Raw genomic sequence first — 21,317 nt, 5'->3', positions numbered from 1 at the left:
TGAAACCCTGGTTCTGATACAAGCAGCCCAGATGACACCCAGCATGCCCCACACCAGAACCAGAGCAAAATAAAGTTTTTAAAAGATCCAGAGCTCTCTGTTTCTGTAGAGTGGCAGCTGTCAGCATGGGTATCCCACTGAGCTGCCCAGCACATCTGCTACCATGGCAGGTCACCCATTCTGAGTTCAGAAGAGGTCATCTAATGCAGATGTTAAAATCATCCCATTTTTGTGGTTTGCCACTTGCTGCTTCCTTTTATGTTGTTTTTCTCTGACTTTTTTTTAAAAAAGTTGATATAGTCAGCCCTCCATATCCACGGATTCTTTATCCACAGATTCAACTATCACGGTTTGAAAATAATCCAAAAGTATATAAATTGCAAAAAGCAAGCCTTGATTTTTCTATTTTTTACAATGGATACCATTTTAAAGTGCCATTGTATTTAATGGGACTTGAGCATCCATGGATTTTTGTATTCATGGGGGCTGTTGGAACCAAACCCCAGCTCATACCAAGGGCCCACTGTAATTTCAAATGGTTAACTTATGCATTTTTGTTTTCAGAAACTAATTGCCTCTGGGCACGTAAAGAGTAATTGGCACTGATGCCACTACATTGGTTCTGACACTAGCAGCCTGTAGGATTTGTTCCTACATGTATTTTCTCATGTCTACGCAAATCACTCCGATTAAGAAATCTTTGCTCGCACGATGAACATTTGTATGGTCTCTCTCCTGTGTGTATTCTCCTGTGTATAAGAAGGTATCCTTTCTGAATGAAACTTTTCCCACAATCAGTACATGTGTTTGGCTTCTCTCCTGTGTGGATTCTCTCATGTGTCAAGAGGGAAGAGCGCCGAGTAAAGCATTTCCCACACTGGATGCATCTATATGGTGTCTCTCCTGTATGAGTTCTCCTATGTATGACCAGCTGCAGCCTCCGACTGAAGCTCTGTTCACAGTCAGAGCAACTGTACGGCTTTTCGCCCGTGTGGATTCTCTCATGATTGATAAGGTTGCATCGGATGCTGAAACACCTCCCGCATTCAGCACACTCATATGGCTTTTCCCCTGTGTGCATCCTTTTGTGCCTCACGAGTGTCGACTTCCGGTTGAAACTTTTGCCACAGTCCAAGCACGTGTATGGCTTTTCTCCGGTGTGGGTTCTCTCATGGACAACAAGGTTGGCCTTGCAATTGGAGGTCTTCCCACAGTACAAACACTTGTATGGCTTCTCGGCCACTTGTACAACCTGGCTGTTCAGCACTTTGAAGCTCCTGTCATCACACTGATCCTTCTTTATTTTAAAGCGGAGTGTTTCTTCTGAAAAGTCATTTTCATGTAAGTCAGTGTCTTCTCCCTCATAAGATAAAGCCTGCTTGTTCACCTTGGCTGGATGGGTTTCCCAGTGATCTCCTGGCACTGGAGGACTTCCAGGCATCAGCTCTGTCTCAAGGCCCTCCAATGATATTCCACAGATACCCACTTGGTCAAGTTTCTCTGGCTGAAAAGTCTCCTCTTCACTCTCCTCTATTTGCCCATTGTCTATAAAATAAAAATGACTATCATAATACTAGAAACACAGGTGTGCAAGACCAGTTTCACTGCTAAAAGAACATTCCAGTATTCTGCATTGGTTACTAGCTATCTGTCTCTCCCTGCCTCTTCTCCTTTTTAATGTCCCCCCCCCTAGAATTACAGCATCATAATTCATCAGTGAAACGGAGGATTACCACTTTTGCAATGAAATGCTATTTCACTAGTTTGAGTTTCCCATATCCTAAATGCTTTGGACCAAATTTTTTGGGATCTTGGAATACCTGTATTTTCATATACATACATAATGAGATATCTTGGAGAAAGGATTGAAATCTAAACATTCATTTAACTTTCATATATACACTTTATACACATAGCCTGAAGGTAATTTTATACACAATATTTTAAAATCATTTTGTGCATAAAACAAAGTTTGTGTAGACTAAACACAAAGCAATGGTGTCACTGTCCCAGCCACCCATAAAAAAAGTTTAGGGTTTTTTGTGGGTTTTTTTAAAATATATTTTGGATTTTGGACCTTCAGATAAGGGAGACTCAATCTGTATTTACTGATGCACTATAACGCTAAGAAAAATAACCATTATTATTTCCCCCAAAAGCATAGGAAAACAGCCTCGTCTCAGCAAACCATACCCTTGCTTTAAAAAAAACACCTTCTAGTGAGGATCCAAGAAATTGTTATGTCCAAAAACAAACAGTCTCCAAAAAGTAACAGAAAAGAGCCTACTGGCAAGGAATGACTGGATGTGGATGCAACACCTGGCAATACTCAGCCAAAATAAAGGAGCTGTACTGTGAGAGCTCACACTTCTTTGAACCAGTTTGGAAGACTCTGAACATTACAGTTTCATTATTACATTTGTGTTCATTGTTTATATTGGAAGAGATTGTTTTCCCTTGTCCCTGAAATTTTAGGAGTCTGTTTTTATCTTTCCTGAAACTGTGGGCCACCACAGTGGTAGATATTTCCTTCCCACATATCTCAGAGATGAAAATGTATATGTGGCCCTCCAAGTAGCTGAGAGAGGAGACACTCTGCTGGAGCCCTCCTTATAAGTTTTAAAACAATTTGTGTGACTATTTACCAAAGAAACTGGACTCTTCATCATTCTCTTGCTTGGTTTCCTCAGAGAGCTGTGTCTTCATGGGATCAGGCAGATCCTGCTCTGAATTCATGGTGCCATCAACTGACTCTGACACCAACTCTGGCTCCTATTGAAAAAATAAAATAAAGTAGTAGTGCATTATATAACAAAGTTATCAGAGATTGGCATCTGAGTGAAAGCATGAAACAGTGGGTAGGCAATGTGGCTTCCTGCAGATGTTTGGTACAGAAATCTGTTTGTGGCTTACACAGGCTTCTATCATGGTTACATCAGTGCAAATACTTTAAAGATGTTATCAGAAGAGATATTCTGTATCTCCTTGTGCTATGCCTTTCACCCCAGTGTCAAAGGGGGCAAACTTCTTGGGCATATGAAGTCGAAGGCTTTCATGGCTGGCATCCTTTGTTTTGTTTGTTTGTTTTGGTGGGTTTTTCAGGCTATGTGGCCATGTTCTAGAGGAGTTTGATTCTGACAGTTCGCCAGCATTCCTGGGCATAGCTCTGCTCCTCCAGCCACGTCTATGGACTTTATCGAGGAAATTGGGGATTTAAAAAGGCATTTTCCTGGGATTTTTGTACAATCGCAGCAAAGATTTTCCCACGACATTGCGATTAGCAAGGACTTATCCTGGGAAGAACCAGGAATGATCCAGCAACAAATCATTCACAGGGAAATTTCATGAATGATTTGTTGCTGGAGCATTCCTGGTTCTTCCTGGGATATGTCCTTGTAGCCAAGGGTCTGTTTAGGGGAATTTTATTATTGTTGTTATTAGCTCAAATATTGCAAGAGGAGGGCCTGCTACGACGGCCCTTGCAGAATCGTGTATATGGAGTAGACCAGGGGATTCCAATAAATGGAGCTGAGACGGAGATATATATATATATATATATATATATATATATATATGTCTATTTTATTGAAAAAGGAGAAACACACTCAATGCACGCACCCACACACACATTCAAGGTTCAGGAAAATAGGTTGGAAATATGGAAAAGATGTTCAGGCTTCACTAATGGTATACTCACCAAGATGTAGACTTCCTCCGGGAAATGAAATGGGATGCAGGGTTTGTGAGACAAATCTGCTCTGCAACCGGGGTTGAGCAGAGATGCCGGCTAACCAATTTGAAAGGTCTGACTAACATGGAGTAAGTAGACCAGTAAAATGGGGGCACTGAGGAGTGAAAACTGGGACCTTTTAAGGGCGAAATCTCGCCTGAGGGCAAAGAGGTTTGGTGATTGGGACAAAGGTGTCTGATGGCCGTCTTTCACCTGGAAGTTCCCTTGATTGTCTTAAGCCTTTTGGACAATAGGCTTGTTGGGGAGGGAGAAGCTGCTCCTTGGAGAGCAGACATCTCATTCTCTTCTGAGATCTGATAGTCTTTTGGCGACTCCCCAAACAATGCAGATGTTAATGAAGGGATTACCTCATAGCATGCCATCCGGCTCTGTGGTCAGGCTCTGGTCAGGTTTTCCCCTCGTGTCTAGGGGCCATGCAAGGCTATCTTTAATACAGTATCAACATTTATATAGAGCACTATGGGTAACATCCTCTCTAAGTGCGATGTGTGGGAATATTTTTGCCAGGATCCCATAAATGTAGGGAAATGCCTTTTTAAACACCTGATTTTCCCCCCTGTGACAAAGTCCTATGAGAGTATGCTTGGGTGCCATCGCACTGCTCTTCTACATCCATGAAAGAAGCAGCAGCAGCAGCAGCAGCAGGCTGTTGATTCTTCTTCAAATGCCATTCATACCTTGTTTATATTGTTACACATATTTCTTGTGAGCCAGCAAGATACAGTGATTTGACTACAACTCTGGAGATCATACATCAGAGTGGATTTGAGGGCACATAAAAACAACAAGAAGAATGACAATGTAACAGCTGCTGCCTGGAATAGCACTGACTGTCAAGATATACCCACAAGCGCACTCTCTCCAACTTGCAAAAATGACCAGAAATCAGCAGAAAATTGACTGATCAACCTGAAAGTGTGAATTAGAAGGTGGGTTTTCAATGGCTTCCAGGCAAACTTTCTCTGAAGAAATCTTGCCAAGAAAATCCCATAGGTATGATTGTTTGTTTGTTTTTATCTCATTTTTGCACTGCCTTCCCCCCCCCAAAAGGACAAGATAAAAACACCTTTAAAACAATTTATTTTTTTAAAAGAAGCAATTAAAATAATCCAGTTAAAACAGTATTTTAAAAGGTTCACATTGTTGTTTGCTGTTGTGTGCCTTCAGGGAATTTCCAACTTATGGTGACCCTAAGGTGAACCTATCATAGGTTTTACTTAGCAAGATTCCTCAGAGGGGGTTTGCCATTACCATCCTCTGAGGCTGAGAGATTGTGATTTGCCCAGGGTCACCCAATACTTTACATGGCTGAGCCAGGATTTGAACTTTTGTCTCCAGAATGATAGTCCAATGCTCAACCCACTACAACAACTACCTAGAATCACGTCCCCATTTTTCCCCCCAGACATCCAGGCCTCCTGGTGATGTGTATGCTCTGGGTGGTTGCAGTAGGACCTGATCTCTCAGTTCTTCCCTTTACTTATATTTGCATGGTTTGGGGACAAACGCTGCATTGAAAAATGAAAATTTGTGAGCAAAGGCTTGGAGTGGGGAATGGTGAAGGGTTTCAGAGGCCTCAAAAGTGTGCTCCAAGAGCCACATGCCTCCCGTGGGCTGCACTTTGCCCACCCCTGCTGTATACCAAGAGAAACAAGGTACACCGCTTTCTCTGGTCCCTTGAACGCCTGCCATGTTGTGACCGCTCACCTCTTTCGCCCACCTCTCAGGCTCCTGCAGCCTCTGGAGGAAGTCCTCAGCCAAGGCCACCGCCTGGATGCAGGTCTCAGGGCCTTGCTCAGTGACCCAGCCTTGCATTTCCCAAGGTAGGATGCTCAGGAACTGCTCCAGGATCAAGACCTCCAGGATCTGGTCCTTGGAGCGTATCGCGGGCTTCAGCCACTGGTGGCAAAGTTTCCAGAGCTGCTTGCACACATCCCGAGGCCCTTCAGCTACCGTGTAGGCGAAGTGCCGGAAGCGTTGGCGTCGAATCTCCGAGCTGATGGTGTCCTCGCTCAGGAGCTCCTCCACTTTTATAGAAGAATTCAGACCTCCTCCGTTGGGTTGGCTTGCTTCCTGGAGGGAATCGTCAGATGCCCACGAGGATGGTTCAGTTGCCCACTCTCCTCTAGGCCACTGGCTGGCACCAGCTCTTTCCTTGAGGGAGACCTGGAATTCCTTCGTATTCTCTTTAGACATGGCTGCAGGAAATTTGGACAGCCTCTCTACTAACTGAGGAGACTCCATGGTCTTCAGGAACTCCTGCCATTGGGTTTCCCATGGCTGCTCTTCTGGCTCCTTCTTGATCTGTGGCGGGTCTTCTCCACTCAGAAGCTCTTTAATGGGCCCGACGTGGACAATATCAGCATCTCTTTCTCCATCATTGAACGTTCCCCAAGATTCAGTTACAATTGGATCTAACTCCTCCATTTTTGTTTCTGCCTGGCCTGAAACAGAAAAAAAAGTTTCCTTGAGAGCTGTACAGATGAATGCAAATGTTAAAATGATCCCATCTTTGTGGTTTGCTACTTGCTGCTTCTTTTTATGTTGTTTTTCTATGACTTTTTTGTTTGTTTGTTTTACAGTTGATACAGTCTACTACTTTCTCTACTCCTTCAGACCAAATGCATCTCAGGAAGTAGACTTAAATTCATGCTGCCAACTTTTCTCTTTCAGTGAGTCTCAAAGGTGCTACAAGATCTCTCTATATACAGATGTACAATGAGTGAAATGGCAGTACATGTGAAAGGGATCTAGGAGTCTTAGTGGACCACAGGCTGAATATGAGCCAGCAATGTGATGCAGCACCTATGAAAGCCAATGTAATTATAGGCTGCATCAATAGGAGTATAATGTCCAGACTGAGGGAAGTAACAGTCTACTCTATTCTGCTTTGGTCAGCCCCCACCTGGAATACTGTGTCCAGTTCTGGGCACCACAAGCCAAGGATGTGGACAAGCTGAAACATGTGAAACATGTGAACAGGATTGCACATTTTATATCAGAAAATTGCTATAAAGACTTATGAAAATAGCAGGTGTCCGGCCTCCTGTTACAAGAGAGATTCCCCCTTTATTCACACATAGAAAGTGAAACCATTTCTAGGTAGTGGAAGAAGGTTTCTTCTAAGTGGTGTTCCCTTCAAAACCAAGATGGGCTGCGTTTACACTGCAGAATTAATGCAGTTTGACACCTCTTTAAGTGGTTTAGCTCCATCCTATGGAATCCTGGGATCTGTCATTTTGCGAGATGCTCCAGTCTTCTCTATCAAAGAGCTCTGGTGCCATGAGAAACTACAAATCTCATGATTCTGTATGATTGTGCCATGGCAGTCAAAGAGGTGTCAAACTGCATTAACTCTGCAGTGTAGATGCAGCTGCAAAAGCCTTTTCCTGGGATTTTAAATAGACTAATGCGTTGTGCCTTGCCTCCAGCCATGCTTTTACAACCTTACCTTTCTTCTTTGAATATTTTAGGCGACTGGCCTTAAAGTCCTTCTCAGCCTGTGTAGGCATACTGAGAGCTTCACAGTTTCATTCCTGGAAGGCAGAAATAAAAGCAACATCAAATAGTTCCAGAGGGGAAAACACATAAGAGTGTCCTGAAAATTGTTTTGACAAGTTGCAGGAAAATTGATGATGATGATGATGATGATATAGTATTGTATATAGTACTATACAATATTATAAAATATTATTATTTATTTATTTCCCACCTCTCCTCAAGGCTGGAGATGGGGTACAACATGTTAAAATACATAACACAATTAGAAATGAAAACACATAAAACCAACCATTAAAATACAATACTACAAAACCATTAAAACACACTAATATAATACATTCTTTAAAATATACCAATTAAAAATGCATAATTTGAAATTGGCTGGGTAGGCCTGCCAGAAGAGATGTGTCTTTAATGTTGCTTTAAATGCATATGTTTTTCAAGTTATTTTGAATGCATGCATTATAAAGGCATAATGTTGTTTTAAATGCATAAATAAGTATCATATGACTAAAGTGCTCACTTGTATAATGTAATTTTATCTTCCAGAATCCCCCAGCCAGGCTTTCTAGAGGTGTATCTACACTGTAGAAATAATGCAGCTTGACACCACTTTATGAGCTGTATCTCCATCCAATGGAATCCTGAGATTTGTAGTTTTACAAGGTCTTTATCCTTCTTTACAAGAAGCTGTAGTATAAGCTTTCATAACATATGTAGGCCAAGTCTATGAAAGCTTATGCTCCAACCTTTTTTGCACATGGATTGATCCTGCATTGATGCCTTTCCAGAAACACCAAGAACAGAAACATCTTCAAAATATAGGCCCGTGATTAGAAAAAAAGCATGGTAGAATGTTATTTGACATGTTATTGGCGATGGGGTGGGGACTGCACCTCCTGCACCTCCTTACTGATGTGGCTACTATATGGTACTCTATGATACCCCCTCTCCCCTACTACAGCCCTCCAACAGGAGATGCTTTTTGGCCACTGCCTTTGGGCCTTTTGTTTAATTGTGTTCTTCTATGGCAAATCTTCTTCTCCGCATGCTGCTGCTGCTGGTGCTTGTAACTCACCGTCTCCTTGCAGCTTCTGCAATGGAACGGCTAATGCTTTGCTCCAATGCATAGAGAGGGAAGAAGGAAGGTGGCCTCCCATGAAATCACCGATGTGCAGGCCTCTCTGGCTGCCATGGCTCTATGCACTTAACCCTTTCAGGGAACTGTCTATTATCCCTTCTGTTGTAAGCCTCCCAGATTCCCAGTGAATGGGCGGGATATAAATAAATCCTATTATTACTATTATTATTGTTGTTGTTGTTGTTGTTGTTGTTGTTAAACAGCTTCATACCAAACTAGCAGTGTCTAAGCGGTTTACAACTGTAAGCTAATTGCCCCCAACAATCTAGGTACTCATTTTAGCGAACTTGGAAGGATGCAAGCCTGAGTCAAGCTTGAGCCCTTTTGCTGGTCTTGAACTCACAACCTTATGGTTTTGAGCAAGTGGCTGTAGTACAGGCATTTAATTACTGCGTCACCAGAGCTCCTTTTAGGAGCCCTTTTAGGGAAGCTAAAATAAACATTCTCTCAAATAATTTCAACTGAACTGTTGTGTTTCCATCTTCTTCCTCTCTCAACTTTCTTTGGAAAATAGTGAAATAAATATTTATTTTTACCTGAACTATTCAGTAGCTAGATTAGGCCTCTCTGTATATATAGATGAAAGCCATTAGTAAACTTTTGTTTGAGGTACAAGCTACTTGTTTTGCTTTTGGAGTCAGTCCCAGTTCTTAGGAAAGCATAGGACTTTATTGTATGGTGGGAAAATGGGGGGAAATCGGGAGGCTTAAAAGGCATTTTCCCATGACATTTGGGCGATCGCAGGAAGGATTTTCCTACACATAGCGATTAAAGAGGACTTATTCCAGGAAGAACCAGGAATGCTCCAGCAACAAATCTTTCAAGGATTTCCCCATGAATGATTTGTTGCTGGAGAATTCCTGGTTCTTCCTGGGATAAGTGCTCTCTAATCACAATGTTGTGAGAAAATCTTTCCTGCGATTGCACAAATGCTCTGGGGAAATGCCTTTTTAAACCCCTGATTTCCATTGTGTGATAGTCTCTAGTTAGACAAAGGAACTTCCTGACAGTAAGGGCTGTTTGACAGTGGAACACACTCCTTCCTTGGAATGAAGTGGAGTCTCCCTCCTTGGAGGTCCTTAAACAGGAGGACTGCTACTCTGCTACTTTTCTGCTACTCTGCTGTTTTAAAGCTAGACCCTAACAGGCTTGGCTTTGACATTTTTGATATGTAATACTTTTATTTCCTTAAGAAAGGTGGAAGCCTTAGGAAACTAAAGTTTTTGCTACAATCTATAAAGCACATAGGAATGAGAAGGGCAGCTATGAAAGAACTGGAAAAGATACTGAAGAGCAAAGACATAGAATCATAGAATCATAGAGTTGCAAGAGACTGCAAGGGCCATCCAGTCCAATCCACTGCCATGCAGGAACTCTCAATCAAAGCATCAGTGACAGATGGCCATCCAGCCTCTGTTTAAGGTCCTCCAAGGTCCTTAAAGGTCCAAGGTCCAAGGAAGGAGTGTGTTCCACTGTCAAACAGCACTTACTGTCAGGAAGTTCCTCCCAATGTTGAGGTGGAATCTCTTTTCCTGGAGCTTGCATTCATTGCTCCGGGTCTTAGTCTCTGGAGCAGCTGAAAACAAGTCAGCTCCCTCCTCAGTATGACATCCCTTCAAGTATTTAAACAGGGCTATCATATCACCTCTTAAACTTCTCTTCTCCAGGCTAAACATCCCTAGCTCCTTAAGTCATTCCTCACAACTGAGCACTAAAGTCAGAATTGTTAGGCCATTGTATTCCCAATTACTATGTATGGATGCAAGAACTGGACAATATAACTCATTTGAAATGTGGTGCTGGAGTAGAGTACATAGGATACCATGGACAGCCAATAAAACAAACAAATGGGTTCTTGAGCAGATGAGACCAGGGCTCTCCTTGGAAGTTAAGATGATCAAGTTGAGACTATCATACTTTGGCCACATCATGAGAAGGCATGGGTCACTAGAAAAAAACAATAATGCAAGGAAAGGTAGAGGGTATAAGAAAGAAAGGAAGACCACAGACCAGATGGTTAGACTAGATCAGGAGCTCATGGGCAAGGACTTGCAGGATTTGGGCAAGACAGAAAGATAGGGATTCTTAGAGATATCATATCCACAGAGTCACATTGAGTCGGAAGCCACTCAAGGGCAGCTAACAAGAACACAACAACAATAAAGCTCATGCAGATTTCCCCCCCTGGAATTCTTGGTCTTGCTCCATTAGCCTTCATGTGTTTGCACTATGGTCCCTCATGCCTCTTCCTTTCCTGAACCTTTTCTGGCATACTACACATGTTAAAACACTAGCTAAACCTCCCAGATTCATGAGGGCTCTCTTGGACAGTTCATGACATTTCATTTCTGGTTCCCACCCCACATCCCACATCTCATTCATATGGTTATCTACTATCCTTGGCTTTAGACAACATTATTTCTTCTGCCTTGGCTCCCAACGATTATAGTTAAAACTGAACTAGTCACCTGATCTCTGTACCCACAAAATTTTGTACTTCTACTGCCTTTCTCACACACAGGTCTGTCCTTGGACCAGCCACACAACCCCATGCCGCTGAGGAAGTAGGCTCAGGTCTATACTGCCAGCTCCTTTCTTTCAGGCTGTACAGACCAGCATCAAAGGCCAGCATGGGGGCAGAGTGGGGCATGGTATCCACATGATGTATGCCCTGACTCCGCCCCCATACCAGCGTGACGCCGCACTCCCCACCATACGGCGGGTGGCATCACGGAGCTTCTCTGGCACTGTGTCCAGATGATGCAACGCTGAAAAGCCCAGTGCCAGTGGCTATGGTGCCCTTTCTGCAGCTCCTTTTTGCGCCTCAGAAAGGCCAGATTGGGCTGCTGCAGGCCCACCTTTATGGGTGGTCTGTTCAGCCCTAGTCTCAAAGGTGCTACAAGATCCCTTTGCATACCTTCTTGATGTGTGCCTTCAAGCCCTTTCTGACTTATGGCAACCCTAAGGCAACCCTATCCTGGTGTGTTTTTTTGGCAAGACTTCTTCAGAGGAGGGATTGTCTTTGTTAAAATATATTTCTAATTTGTATGGAAAATGTTCAGATGTGGCAATGGTTAACTAAAGTTTAAAATGGTTCCTGTTGCAGGCCAGAAAGACCAGGCCTGGAAGAACGTCTTCAAGGACATGTCATAATATAAACAAATGTATTATTGTTATGCTCTTGTGTAGCATGGTGACTTCATGGGAAAGAGGTGTGTCCACTTGGTGGGAAAGTTGATCTTATGTGAGAACAAAGACTGATGTCACATTCAAGCTTCTTGCATGGACTCTGAAAGAGAATAGATGTATAGTAGCTTGCTGTGCATTGTGTAAATAGCAACAAAGTTTAATAAACCCTCATATGAGTGAAAATCTGTGTTGAAGTTATTTTGTTCCTGAGTTCCAGAGAAGACTGCATCTGTTCCAGTTGGTACCAGTTCAAACCACCGGCAGCACGAGACATCAACCATTCCAAAGATCTTTTTCTCTAAGATCCCCACTGAGGCTGAAAAAGTGTGACTTGCCAAGATCACATAGGCTAGGGGGTTTTCATGGCCAAATAGGGATCTGAACCTTGGTCTCCTAGTCCAACACTCAAACCACTGCATCATACTGGCTAATTCTAGTTGCAAGCCTACGCATCCCAGGATCCCTCACCATGCAGCCATCACAGCTGAAGTGGTATCAAAGTGCTGTATCTGTGTTATGTGAAAGAGAGTGGACATTTTTTACAAAGGCTATTAAAGAAAAGAGTGGAAAATATGCCTCTAAAAATGGCCACTTGTTATGAAGGCCTGTAAACACATTGGCCCCATACAGACAGGCCAAAATAAAGCTGCTTTGGGTCACTTTGGAGGTATGCTGTTTAAATGATGTATGTGTCCTAAGAGTCCGGAAGCCGCACCAAAGCCACACTCCATTCCTTAGGACCCTTGGTGGGGCTTCTGGATTCTTAGGACGCATGCATCATTTAAACAGCATACCTCCAAAGTGACCCAAAGCAGCTTTATTTTGCCCTGTCTGTACAGGCCCCTTATTGTTTCTACCTTGTGGGCTAAGTGGATGATATCATAAAGAAGACAGCCACCAAGGTGACCTGGTGTTGGTCCAGCAGGAGCATTTGAGGTCCCTCTCATGAAGAAAAGAGATATGGGGCCTCCAGCTCTAGCTACATTTAGTGGCCCTCCACCTTTATGGGTTGGTTTTCTCCTGGCCGTACAGTGGGTAGAGATGGGCTTCGGTTGTCGCACTGGCTGCATCTGTGAAAAATGGAAGTACAATTGCACCAACGCAGGCTTGAGAGACGTTCCATCTGAACTCCCACCTATTACCCGGGAGCTCATCTTGATTAAAAACCATATCAGGACATTGCCACCCTTAGAGATGACCTTTCTCAATGAACTGGTCTACCTGGATTGCAGCCACAATGAGATCTTCATCAACCGGGAGTACAAGTTTCCTTGGATAGAAAAGCTGACGTACCTGGACTTGAGTTTCAACAAAATAATGTATGTGAGCACCTGGACGTTCTCCAGGCTGACCGGTCTGTTGTTCCTGAATATCTCCCACAATCCATACCTGACGACGGTTGTGGAACAATCCTTCACTTTCAATCACTTGTTGAGATACGTGGATATCAGTGCCTGTAATGTGAGCTACCTTAGCCCTAATCTTTTCCGAGATCAGCATAACCTTCATACTTTGGGGTTAATAGGCAACCCCTTTCAATGTGACTGTGAATTATTAGAATTTATCAACTGGCTGCTGAAACCAAAAGTGAACTGGCAAATATTAGGTGAGGCTTTTTTCTTTGTGACCTATGGGATGGCTTCGTCTCCCTTGAGTCACGCTCCTCCTCCTGTTTCTGAATCTGATAAGTTGCTGGATTTTTAAATGTTTTTTTAATATTTGTTAAAATAATTATTAAGTTTTTATTAAACCAAAGAAAGTATTAACATAAAGCAAGTAGAAACAGAAAAAAGGAGTAAAAATAATATAAATATAAACATTTGTATCACTCGTCAAGTCTTCGCTTTATAAATAACTGTCCCACCAAGGTATGCTTCTTTCCTAAATTTTACTTATATCAAATCTCTTCCTAACTATGTATAAATCTCTATGGCTTATTGCAGTGATGGTGAACCTATGGCATGTGTGCCAGAGGTGGCACTCAGAGCCCTCTCTGTGGGCACACATGCTGTCGCCCTAGAACAGAGTTTGCCAGAGTTTCTTACTAGAAAGCCAGAGAGACGTGGCACTTCACAATTAAGTGGGGTCTGAGTTGCAGTTTCGGCACTCGGTCTGTAAAAGGTTCACCATCACTGGCTTATCGTAAATCTTATCTATTTCTTTTTACAGAAAAAAACCCCGGAAACTAAGATGTTCAGTCTATTATAATAGTCTTATCTCCCCATCTCTCTTTCTGGTATTTTATAACTAGTCTCCACTGTTCCTCAAATATCTTTAGTTGAGTTTTCTTTAATAATGCTTGTTAATTTATCCCTTTGCATCATCTCCATCAATTTAATTGACCACTTGTTGTGTGTCGGTATAGTTTGGATTTTCCATTTATTTGCATAAAGAATCCTTGCCGCAGTGACCATGTATATTTTTCAATGCTTCCCTTCTGAATTTTTATCTGTTATGTATAATAAGCAAAATTCCAGTTTCATTTCTATGTTTATGTTTAGTATTTTAATACAGTAATTGCATTGTGTAATCTTATCCGGCATTTCTTGGCTCCCTTACAAGACTACCACATGGAATAGAAAGTTTCATGGTGTTCCTTGCATTTCCCAATTTCATGGGATTTTTCCCCCTGGTGATCATTGATGTCTGCCTTCCAGTTGCTTCTCTCTAAAGGGAATTTGTCATCAGGGAGCAGGTTCTGGGCAAGATTTCTTCCCCTGTGGTTGGGAGAACATGACATGTCCAAGGGAGTTTTCATGGCTGAGCAAGGATTCAGACCCTGCTCTCCCTGGAGCCTTGGTCCAATATTCAAACTTCCCAGGAGATTACCACACTTGGCTCTTTTCCAGCACAATTCTGCCATTATCCCATTTTCTGCCAATATCAATACAATCGCGCTATGGTGCCATATAATTTTGCACAGTTGTGCAATTATGAGATGACGACAATACAATTGTGCTTTTGCTTTTCACATCTAGGTGTAGTTTGCGCGATTGTTTTGTGAATGCACAGTCTCGCGCATGTCTCTGGTGGGAAGCAGATAATGGACTTGAGCCTGGTGTGGAGTTGAGGATGGGTGAAACAAACTGATCTGAGGAGAGAGGGCTGAGTATGTTGTGATAAAGAAACGAATGAAGGGAAAGCACACAAAGTTCATGGTTGGGGTATCGTTTAGGTCAGGGGTAGGCAACCTACGGCCCATGGGCCACATGTGGCCCGCCGAGGCCTTGGGACCGACCCCAGCAGGGACGTAGCCAGGATTTTAGGAAGGGGGGGGTCCAGACTAAGTGCCACCATTATAATGGGGCTTGGGTGTGGCAGGGCAGCAGCACACATCATTCATTTTTCTAATGGAAGGGGGGTCCAGCTATGTCCCTGAACAATGTAATGCTTATGTCAAAGTTATTATTATACAGCGCGCCTGCGCCTTACGCGGGCGCGCCATATGCAGCCTTGAGTATATGCGCTCAAGCTGTGGGGCACGCGCGGGGCGGAAGGGGTGGCGCGTCCCATTCAATTGCCGCGCATGAGCCCCATTGTTTCCAATGGGGCTCGAGCATAGGCGGAATTCGCCTTACGCGGCGGGATCCGGAATGGATCCCCCACGTAAGGCAAGGACGGACTGTATATTAAAACGTAAAACTAACTTAGCCTCTTGTGGCAACCTCATGGGCAAAACCGTGGGGTTGCGACCCTCTCTCTGGATAGCAATGCTCATCAAGATTGTGATGTGGCAGTTCTACTGGCAAACCATAGGACTTCGACCCTCTCTCGAGATGACAATGCTTTATCCATAACTAGATAGATAAGCCCATGTTGATTCGGCTGGCTTAGCTGGTCTCCATATCCTGCTTCCTTGCCTCAAGAGCACGCACCAAGCATGCACTGATCATGCACCTGTCATGCCAGTCAGATGACCTAGGAGCAAGGCTATCATCAATGATTGTAAGGAAGACAATGGACGGAAGTAAGCAAGATGACAATAAAAGGCCCAGCCAGAAGCCTGGCTGGGAGGCAAGCTTGAGGGAAGCTTGTGCACCCCCATTCCTGTCTCTGCGTCTCCTTGCCGCGACAGCCTCTCATTGACCAGTTGACAAACCAGTATATTTTATTACACTATAGATTTACAATTTATTGTAATTGTGAGTACAGTAATAAAAGACTTCAAAAGATTAAAATATAATTCTTCCACTACAAATAATTTTATTTCTACAGTATATGCCAATTTGATAACTTTCACTTCTTTTCCTATAATGAAGTTGTGATACATTTAATGTGCTTACCTCTTTTAGTTTGCTGTCAGAACTTATTTTCTTTCTGATCACAAACACATCCATCTTGAACACTCAATATAAAAACTGTTCAACTATTTTAATATCACATCGCTCAGAAAAACATACGATGTGGTTATGCAACAAACATGGCAGGTCAGCAATAATGGACTGGATATCATTAAAACATAAACCAGACAGTCCAACAGGCCAAGGGATGAAGAGGGGAAAGATGTATGTCCTCCAGTGGAATTCCTGGCTGCAGTGTGTGTTTGTACCATACAGTTCCCAGAATTCCCTAGCACTGAGCCAGGGCAGTCTGAAAGCAGTCTGAAATTAGATTATTGCTGCAGGTTGGCTTAATAAAGTTACTGCAAACGTATGGGTTTTGGTATTTGTCATGTAAGACCCACAAGGTAAAATTTGTTGTAGTGGTTTGAGTGTTGGACTATGACTCTGAAGTCTGGAGACCAGGGTTTGATTTCCAGCTCAGCCATGAAACCCAGTGTGTGACCTTGGGGAGTAAGTCACACTCTCTCAGCTTCAGAGGAAGGCAATGGCACAGCTCTTCTGAACAAATCTTGCCAAGAAAACCCCAGGATAGGTTCATTTTAGGGTTGCCATAAGTTAGAAAGGGCTTGAAGGCACACAACAACAACAACCACCCAGATCACAATGCACTGTAATGGAACTATATTCTGTTTTAACTTTAGCAGTGGCAACACTGTGAGCTACTACACTGTAGAAATAATGCAGTTTGACACCACTTTTAACTTCCAGGGCTACTAAAAAAACCCAAACCCCTGGGATTTGTAGTTTTGTGAGGCACCAGTACTCTTTTAGAAAGGAAAAAAATGCTTGTAAAAATACAAATCCCAGGATTCCACAGAATTGAGCAACAACACTTAAAGTGGTGTCAAAGGGTATTATATCAACAGCTATAGAATTCTGGGCTTTGCAGTTTGGTGAGGGGCATTTGGAAAGCTCAGCCAGAGATAGAGAGATGGGGGAGGTCACTGAACTACAACACCCATAATCCCACAGCACGTTGCCATGGCAATCACTCTATAACAGGCTAGTGTGATAAAGTACTCAAGTTGCAGTGAGTGGCTATTGCTGAAGGAAAGGGGTGGCCTTTTCATTGGTGCTTTCTTTCCTGACACTGACTGGTGCTCTGTCCAATCACAGACAGGAGCGCAAGGGACTCAGGCAGGGTAGGCATTTCAATCACTCTCTTCACAGATCCAAACGGAGCCCCTGCCAGAGCCATCCTCTTTTAAAGTGCCTCCTTGATCCACACACCCTCCCTCCCATTCTTCCTCCCTCTCTCTCTCTCTCTCAGCCTCCCTGCTCCCAGCGAATTTTCCTCCAGCCGCCTCTCCCCTTCTCTCCCCAGAGTTTGCTTCCAACTCTCTCCTTCTCTCTCTCTGTCTCACACACACAAAAGCTCTCTCCCCACTTTTCTTTCCCTCCCCCCCCCGCTTCCCCTCCTTTGAGTAAGAGTAGGAGAGAGGAGGCAGCCACATGGTTGTTGTTGTTGTTGTTGTTGTTGTTGTTGTGTGCCTCCATTCCCATCTTATGGAGACCTTGAGGCAAAACTATCATGGGGCTTTCAGGCCCAAAACACACTTTGCAGAAATAACCCACTTTGAGGCCGCTTTAACTGCCTTAGCTCAGTGCTAAGGAATCCTGGGAATTGTAGTTTATTGTGGCACCACGAGCTCTCTGACAGAGGCTAAATGTCTCACGAAACTACAGTTCCCAGAATTCCCTAGCATTGAGCCAGGGCAGTTAAAGCAGGCTCAAATTGGATTATTTCTGCTTTATGTTTTGGGCCTCAGAGGGGATTTTTTTGCCTTTGCCATTGTCTTCTCCTGAAGCCGAGAGAGTGCGATTTTCCAAAGAGGGAACCCAGTGGGTTTCCATGGCCAAGTGGGGACTCAAACTTTCGGGGACAGACAGAGTTGTTGTTGTTGTTGTGTGCCTTCAAGTCGTTTCGGACAATGGCATCTTTAAGGTGAACCTATTATATGGAGGTTCCTTTGCAGACTAGGTTTATCATGATTCCTCCTGAGGCTGAGAGAGTGTGGCTTGTCCAAGAGCACCAAGTGGGTTTCCATGGATGAGCAGGGCATCAAAATCTGGTCTCCAAGCACACAACTCAAACCACTGAACCATGCTGCCTCTCTGTATCTTCTGTGCTTTTAAAATGCTTGTTGTTGTATGCCTGCAAGTCGTTTCCAATTTATATCTATATGTATATATCTGTGGGTGTGTGTGCATGTGTGTGTGTGTGAGAGAGAGTGTGTGTTATATATAAATAGATGTGTTGGTGTATATATGTGTATGTGTGGGATATATATATATATATATATATATATGGGTGTGGATGTATGCATGTGTGTTTCTGTGTATATATGTGTGGGTGGGCATGAATGTGTGAGTGTATATATGAGTGAGTAGGTGTGGATGTGTGTGTGTGTGTATGTATATATGGGGCAGACTCTGCACACTAAGTCTAAGGGGAGCTGTAAAAGGTTGTTGTTGTTATGTAGTTGTGTGCCTCCACTCTCCTCCCCCTCCAGCTCTCTGTTAGTGGTGAGGAGGTTGTTGTTGTTACTGCTGCTGCTGCTGCTGCTGTACACCTTCAGTCTATTTCCAACCCTGGCACAAAGTTTTTTTGTGAGTTTCTCCAAAGAAGGTTTGCCAGTGTCTCCCTCTGAGGCTGAGAAAGTGTGATTTTCCCAAGGTCTCCCAGTGGGTTTCATGGGGTTTCCTTGGAGAGAGTTATATATAAAGAGGTGTGTGGGTGTATAAATGTGTGTGAGTGTGAGTGTGTGTGTGTATGCATGTGTGGATGTGTATATGTATGGGTGGGTATAAATGTGTGGGTGTAAATAGTGGGTGGGTATATATGTGTGTGTGTGTATTTTTGTGTGTGTGTGTTTGTACACACACACACACACACACACACACATATATATATATATATGGGGGCAGACTCTGCCCCACTACGTCCAAGGGGGGAGCTGTAAAGGGTTGTTGTTGTTATGTAGTTGTGTGCCTTCAAGTCCTTTCTGACCTATGTGGCAACCCTATAGTGGGGTTTTCTTGGTCATTTTCTTTAGAGGAGGCTTGCCCTTGCCATCTCTTGCGGCTGAGAGAGTGAGCCAGTGGGTTTCCATGACCAAGCTGGGATGAGAACCCCAGTCTACAAAGTTAGCCAATGGCCAAACCACTATGCTGGTTCCTTTTTATCATCCTCTATTCTACATTGTAGAAATAATCCAGTGTGACACCAATTTTTAAGTGCTGTAGTTCCATTCTTTGGAGTGCTGGGATTTGTAGTCTTACTTTGGCCTTCTTTGCAAAAGAGTGCTGGTGCCTCATAGAACTACTAATCTCAGGATTCTGTAGGATAGAGCCTTGGCAGTTAAAGTGGTCTCAAACAACGCTACTTCTACAGTGTAGTTGCAGCCTAGATTAGAGCCACTGAATCGGTGGAATCCTACTTGTTCATTCACTATTCATTCAGCAATTGAATGTTTTTTCCTAAGTTGGGAATAACCAACAGGAATTTATTTATTTGTTTGTATTTTATTTATTTTATTTGGTTTATATGTGGCTTTTCTGTCCAGGAGGCTGTCCAAAAGACCCCTGATTTTGAGCAGGATTGTGGTTGTTTCTGACTTACTGTGACCTAAGGGTTTCCTTGACAAGGTTTTATAAGTATTTTTTTTCCTTTTTGCTGTGGCATCCTCTGAGGCTGAGAGAGTGTGGCTTGCCTCTATTTTTGTGTGCTTTCAAGTCTTTCCCAACTTAGGGCAACCCTGATTTTCTTCACATGAGGTTCGGGTTTGCTGAAAGCTGAGAGAGTGTGACTTGTGTGTGTGGTGCCTACAAGTTGCTTCCAACATATGGTGACCCTAAGCAGAAAATATTATGTGGTTTTCCTGACAAATTTCATCAGGAGGATTTATTATTGCTTGTCTGAGGCTGAGAGAGTGTGCCTTGGGTTTTTACCTGGAAGTCCCACCCCCGGAAGGCAGAGGTCCCGCTCCCTAGAGGGCAGATGCCCCTCCCCAGAAGCCTTGCCCCCAGAGGGAGGAAGTCCCACCCCTGGCACCCAGTGCCACCCAGTGAAAAGACACCTTTGAGTTTGGGCACTCAGTTTCAAAAAGGTTCGCCATCACTGGGCTAGAATAACTCTCTATTATTTATTTATTTATTTGCTTCGGCCCCCCAGTTGTCTGAGGGACAGCAACCCTGCCCCCGGCTCAAAAAAGTTGCCTACCCCTGGTTTAGGTCAAGCTGCTGTTTGGGGACATTGACACTTCTGGCTTCAGATGCCTTTTATTCATATTTCCTATTAACACCTTGGTATTCTCTGCAATAAAGTTCACAGTTTGCTACACAGAAGATTTGCTTTCTGGACTGCAGTCAGCCCTCCACACCCACAGAGTTTTTATCCACAGATTCAAGCATCCACTGCTTGAAAATATTAAAAATATATATATAAATTCCAAAAAGCAAACCTCAGTTTTACCATTTGGTATTGGAAACAAACCCCAGTGGATACTAAAGGACTACTATATGGGGGGAGAGATAAAAACAATTATTGACATCATTATTAGTATTAGTATTATGTTGTCTCACTTTGCAGCTACGCTCCTGAACCTAAGCCATCCAGTTTTACTGTCACTTTTCTGTTATAATTGTAAAATTGCTTTGATACAATAAACATCTGCCGGTTGCTACCGTACCTCCTTCCAGTTTCTACCAATCCTTAAATATATCACATACAGTGATCAAAGAGTCTGACTCTGGTCTGTCAAATGGTATCTGCTGCGGCTTGGTCCCTGCACTCTCCCTCCTGCTGCCCCATGGATCCCAAAATCTGTGGGTGCTGAACTCTCATTAAATACACTGGCGTAGTAAAATGGTGTCCCTTATATAAAATGGCAAAATCAAGATTTGCTTTTGGGAATTTTTATATATATAATACTATCAAGCCGTGGATGCTTGAATCCGTGGATAAAGAATTTGTGCATAAGAAAATCCAACTGTAGCCTCCTTTTTCTTGTTTCCGAAAATAGCAGTCAGCTAAAATTGCTCAAGACTAGAAATTGCCTTTGTGTGATGCCAGGTCCATAGACCAGCTGAGCATTTTGACTCTGGCTTTTCTTGAGTTGCCGTTGTGTCTTTAAAGCCACGGTCCTCAGTCTTTGGTTTTCCGCACCCAGAATCCCTGCTCTTTAGCCACAGAGGTTGGGGCTTCTGGCTGCTGAATCAGACTCTTTGATTCTCTCCCAAGTTTGATCCCTGTGTTGCTGGCCTTTGGTGAGTGATGAAGCAATCCAATGATAGATGTGTAGCAGTTGTGCAAACCATTGCCTGTGATGACTGGTCTTGTGTGTTTGGCCCTGCAGATCCTGACGCTACTACTTGCCATGGACCAGAAGAA

The 21,317-nt window shown here is 43.3% G+C and overlaps 1 protein-coding gene across 2 annotated transcripts; it reads right to left on the bottom strand.

Moving 5' to 3' along the window:
• Positions 1 to 458: 458 nt before the first annotated feature.
• On the bottom strand, positions 459 to 8,445 carry LOC121921907 (zinc finger and SCAN domain-containing protein 30-like). 2 transcript variants are annotated; one of them, XM_042450627.1, is made up of 5 exons: positions 8,331 to 8,445; positions 7,203 to 7,287; positions 5,459 to 6,195; positions 2,646 to 2,772; positions 459 to 1,545 (listed from the first exon to the last, which is right to left on the bottom strand). In XM_042450627.1, the coding sequence occupies exons 2-5, from the start codon at positions 7,261 to 7,263 to the stop codon at positions 629 to 631; spliced, it is 1,842 nt and encodes a 613-aa protein (XP_042306561.1). In that variant the 5' UTR covers positions 7,264 to 7,287; positions 8,331 to 8,445; the 3' UTR covers positions 459 to 628. The 2 variants fall into 2 exon arrangements, with proteins under 2 accessions (XP_042306561.1, XP_042306562.1); XM_042450628.1 differs by lacking the exon at positions 8,331 to 8,445 and adding an exon at positions 7,776 to 7,847.
• Between the last annotated feature and the right edge of the window lie 12,872 nt (positions 8,446 to 21,317).

Source organism: Sceloporus undulatus, chromosome 2 (genome assembly GCF_019175285.1).
Source record: "Sceloporus undulatus isolate JIND9_A2432 ecotype Alabama chromosome 2, SceUnd_v1.1, whole genome shotgun sequence".
In the NCBI taxonomy this organism is placed as follows: Eukaryota; Metazoa; Chordata; class Lepidosauria; order Squamata; family Phrynosomatidae; genus Sceloporus; species Sceloporus undulatus.
The sequence above is the reverse complement of the archived record's forward strand: the minus strand, read 5'-3'. Positions and strand labels throughout refer to the sequence as shown.

Excerpts from the sequence above, each read along its gene's own strand:
- LOC121921907 (XM_042450627.1), bottom strand. The coding sequence starts at position 7,263 with ATGCCTACACAGGCTGAGAAGGACTTTAAGGCCAGTCGCCTAAAATAT. Across the intron at positions 6,196-7,202 it reads AAAATATTCAAAGAAGAAAG|GCCAGGCAGAAACAAAAATG; the intron begins GTAAGGTTGTAA and ends TTTCTGTTTCAG. Across the intron at positions 1,546-2,645 it reads TGAAGAGTCCAGTTTCTTTG|ACAATGGGCAAATAGAGGAG; the intron begins GTAAATAGTCAC and ends TTTATTTTATAG.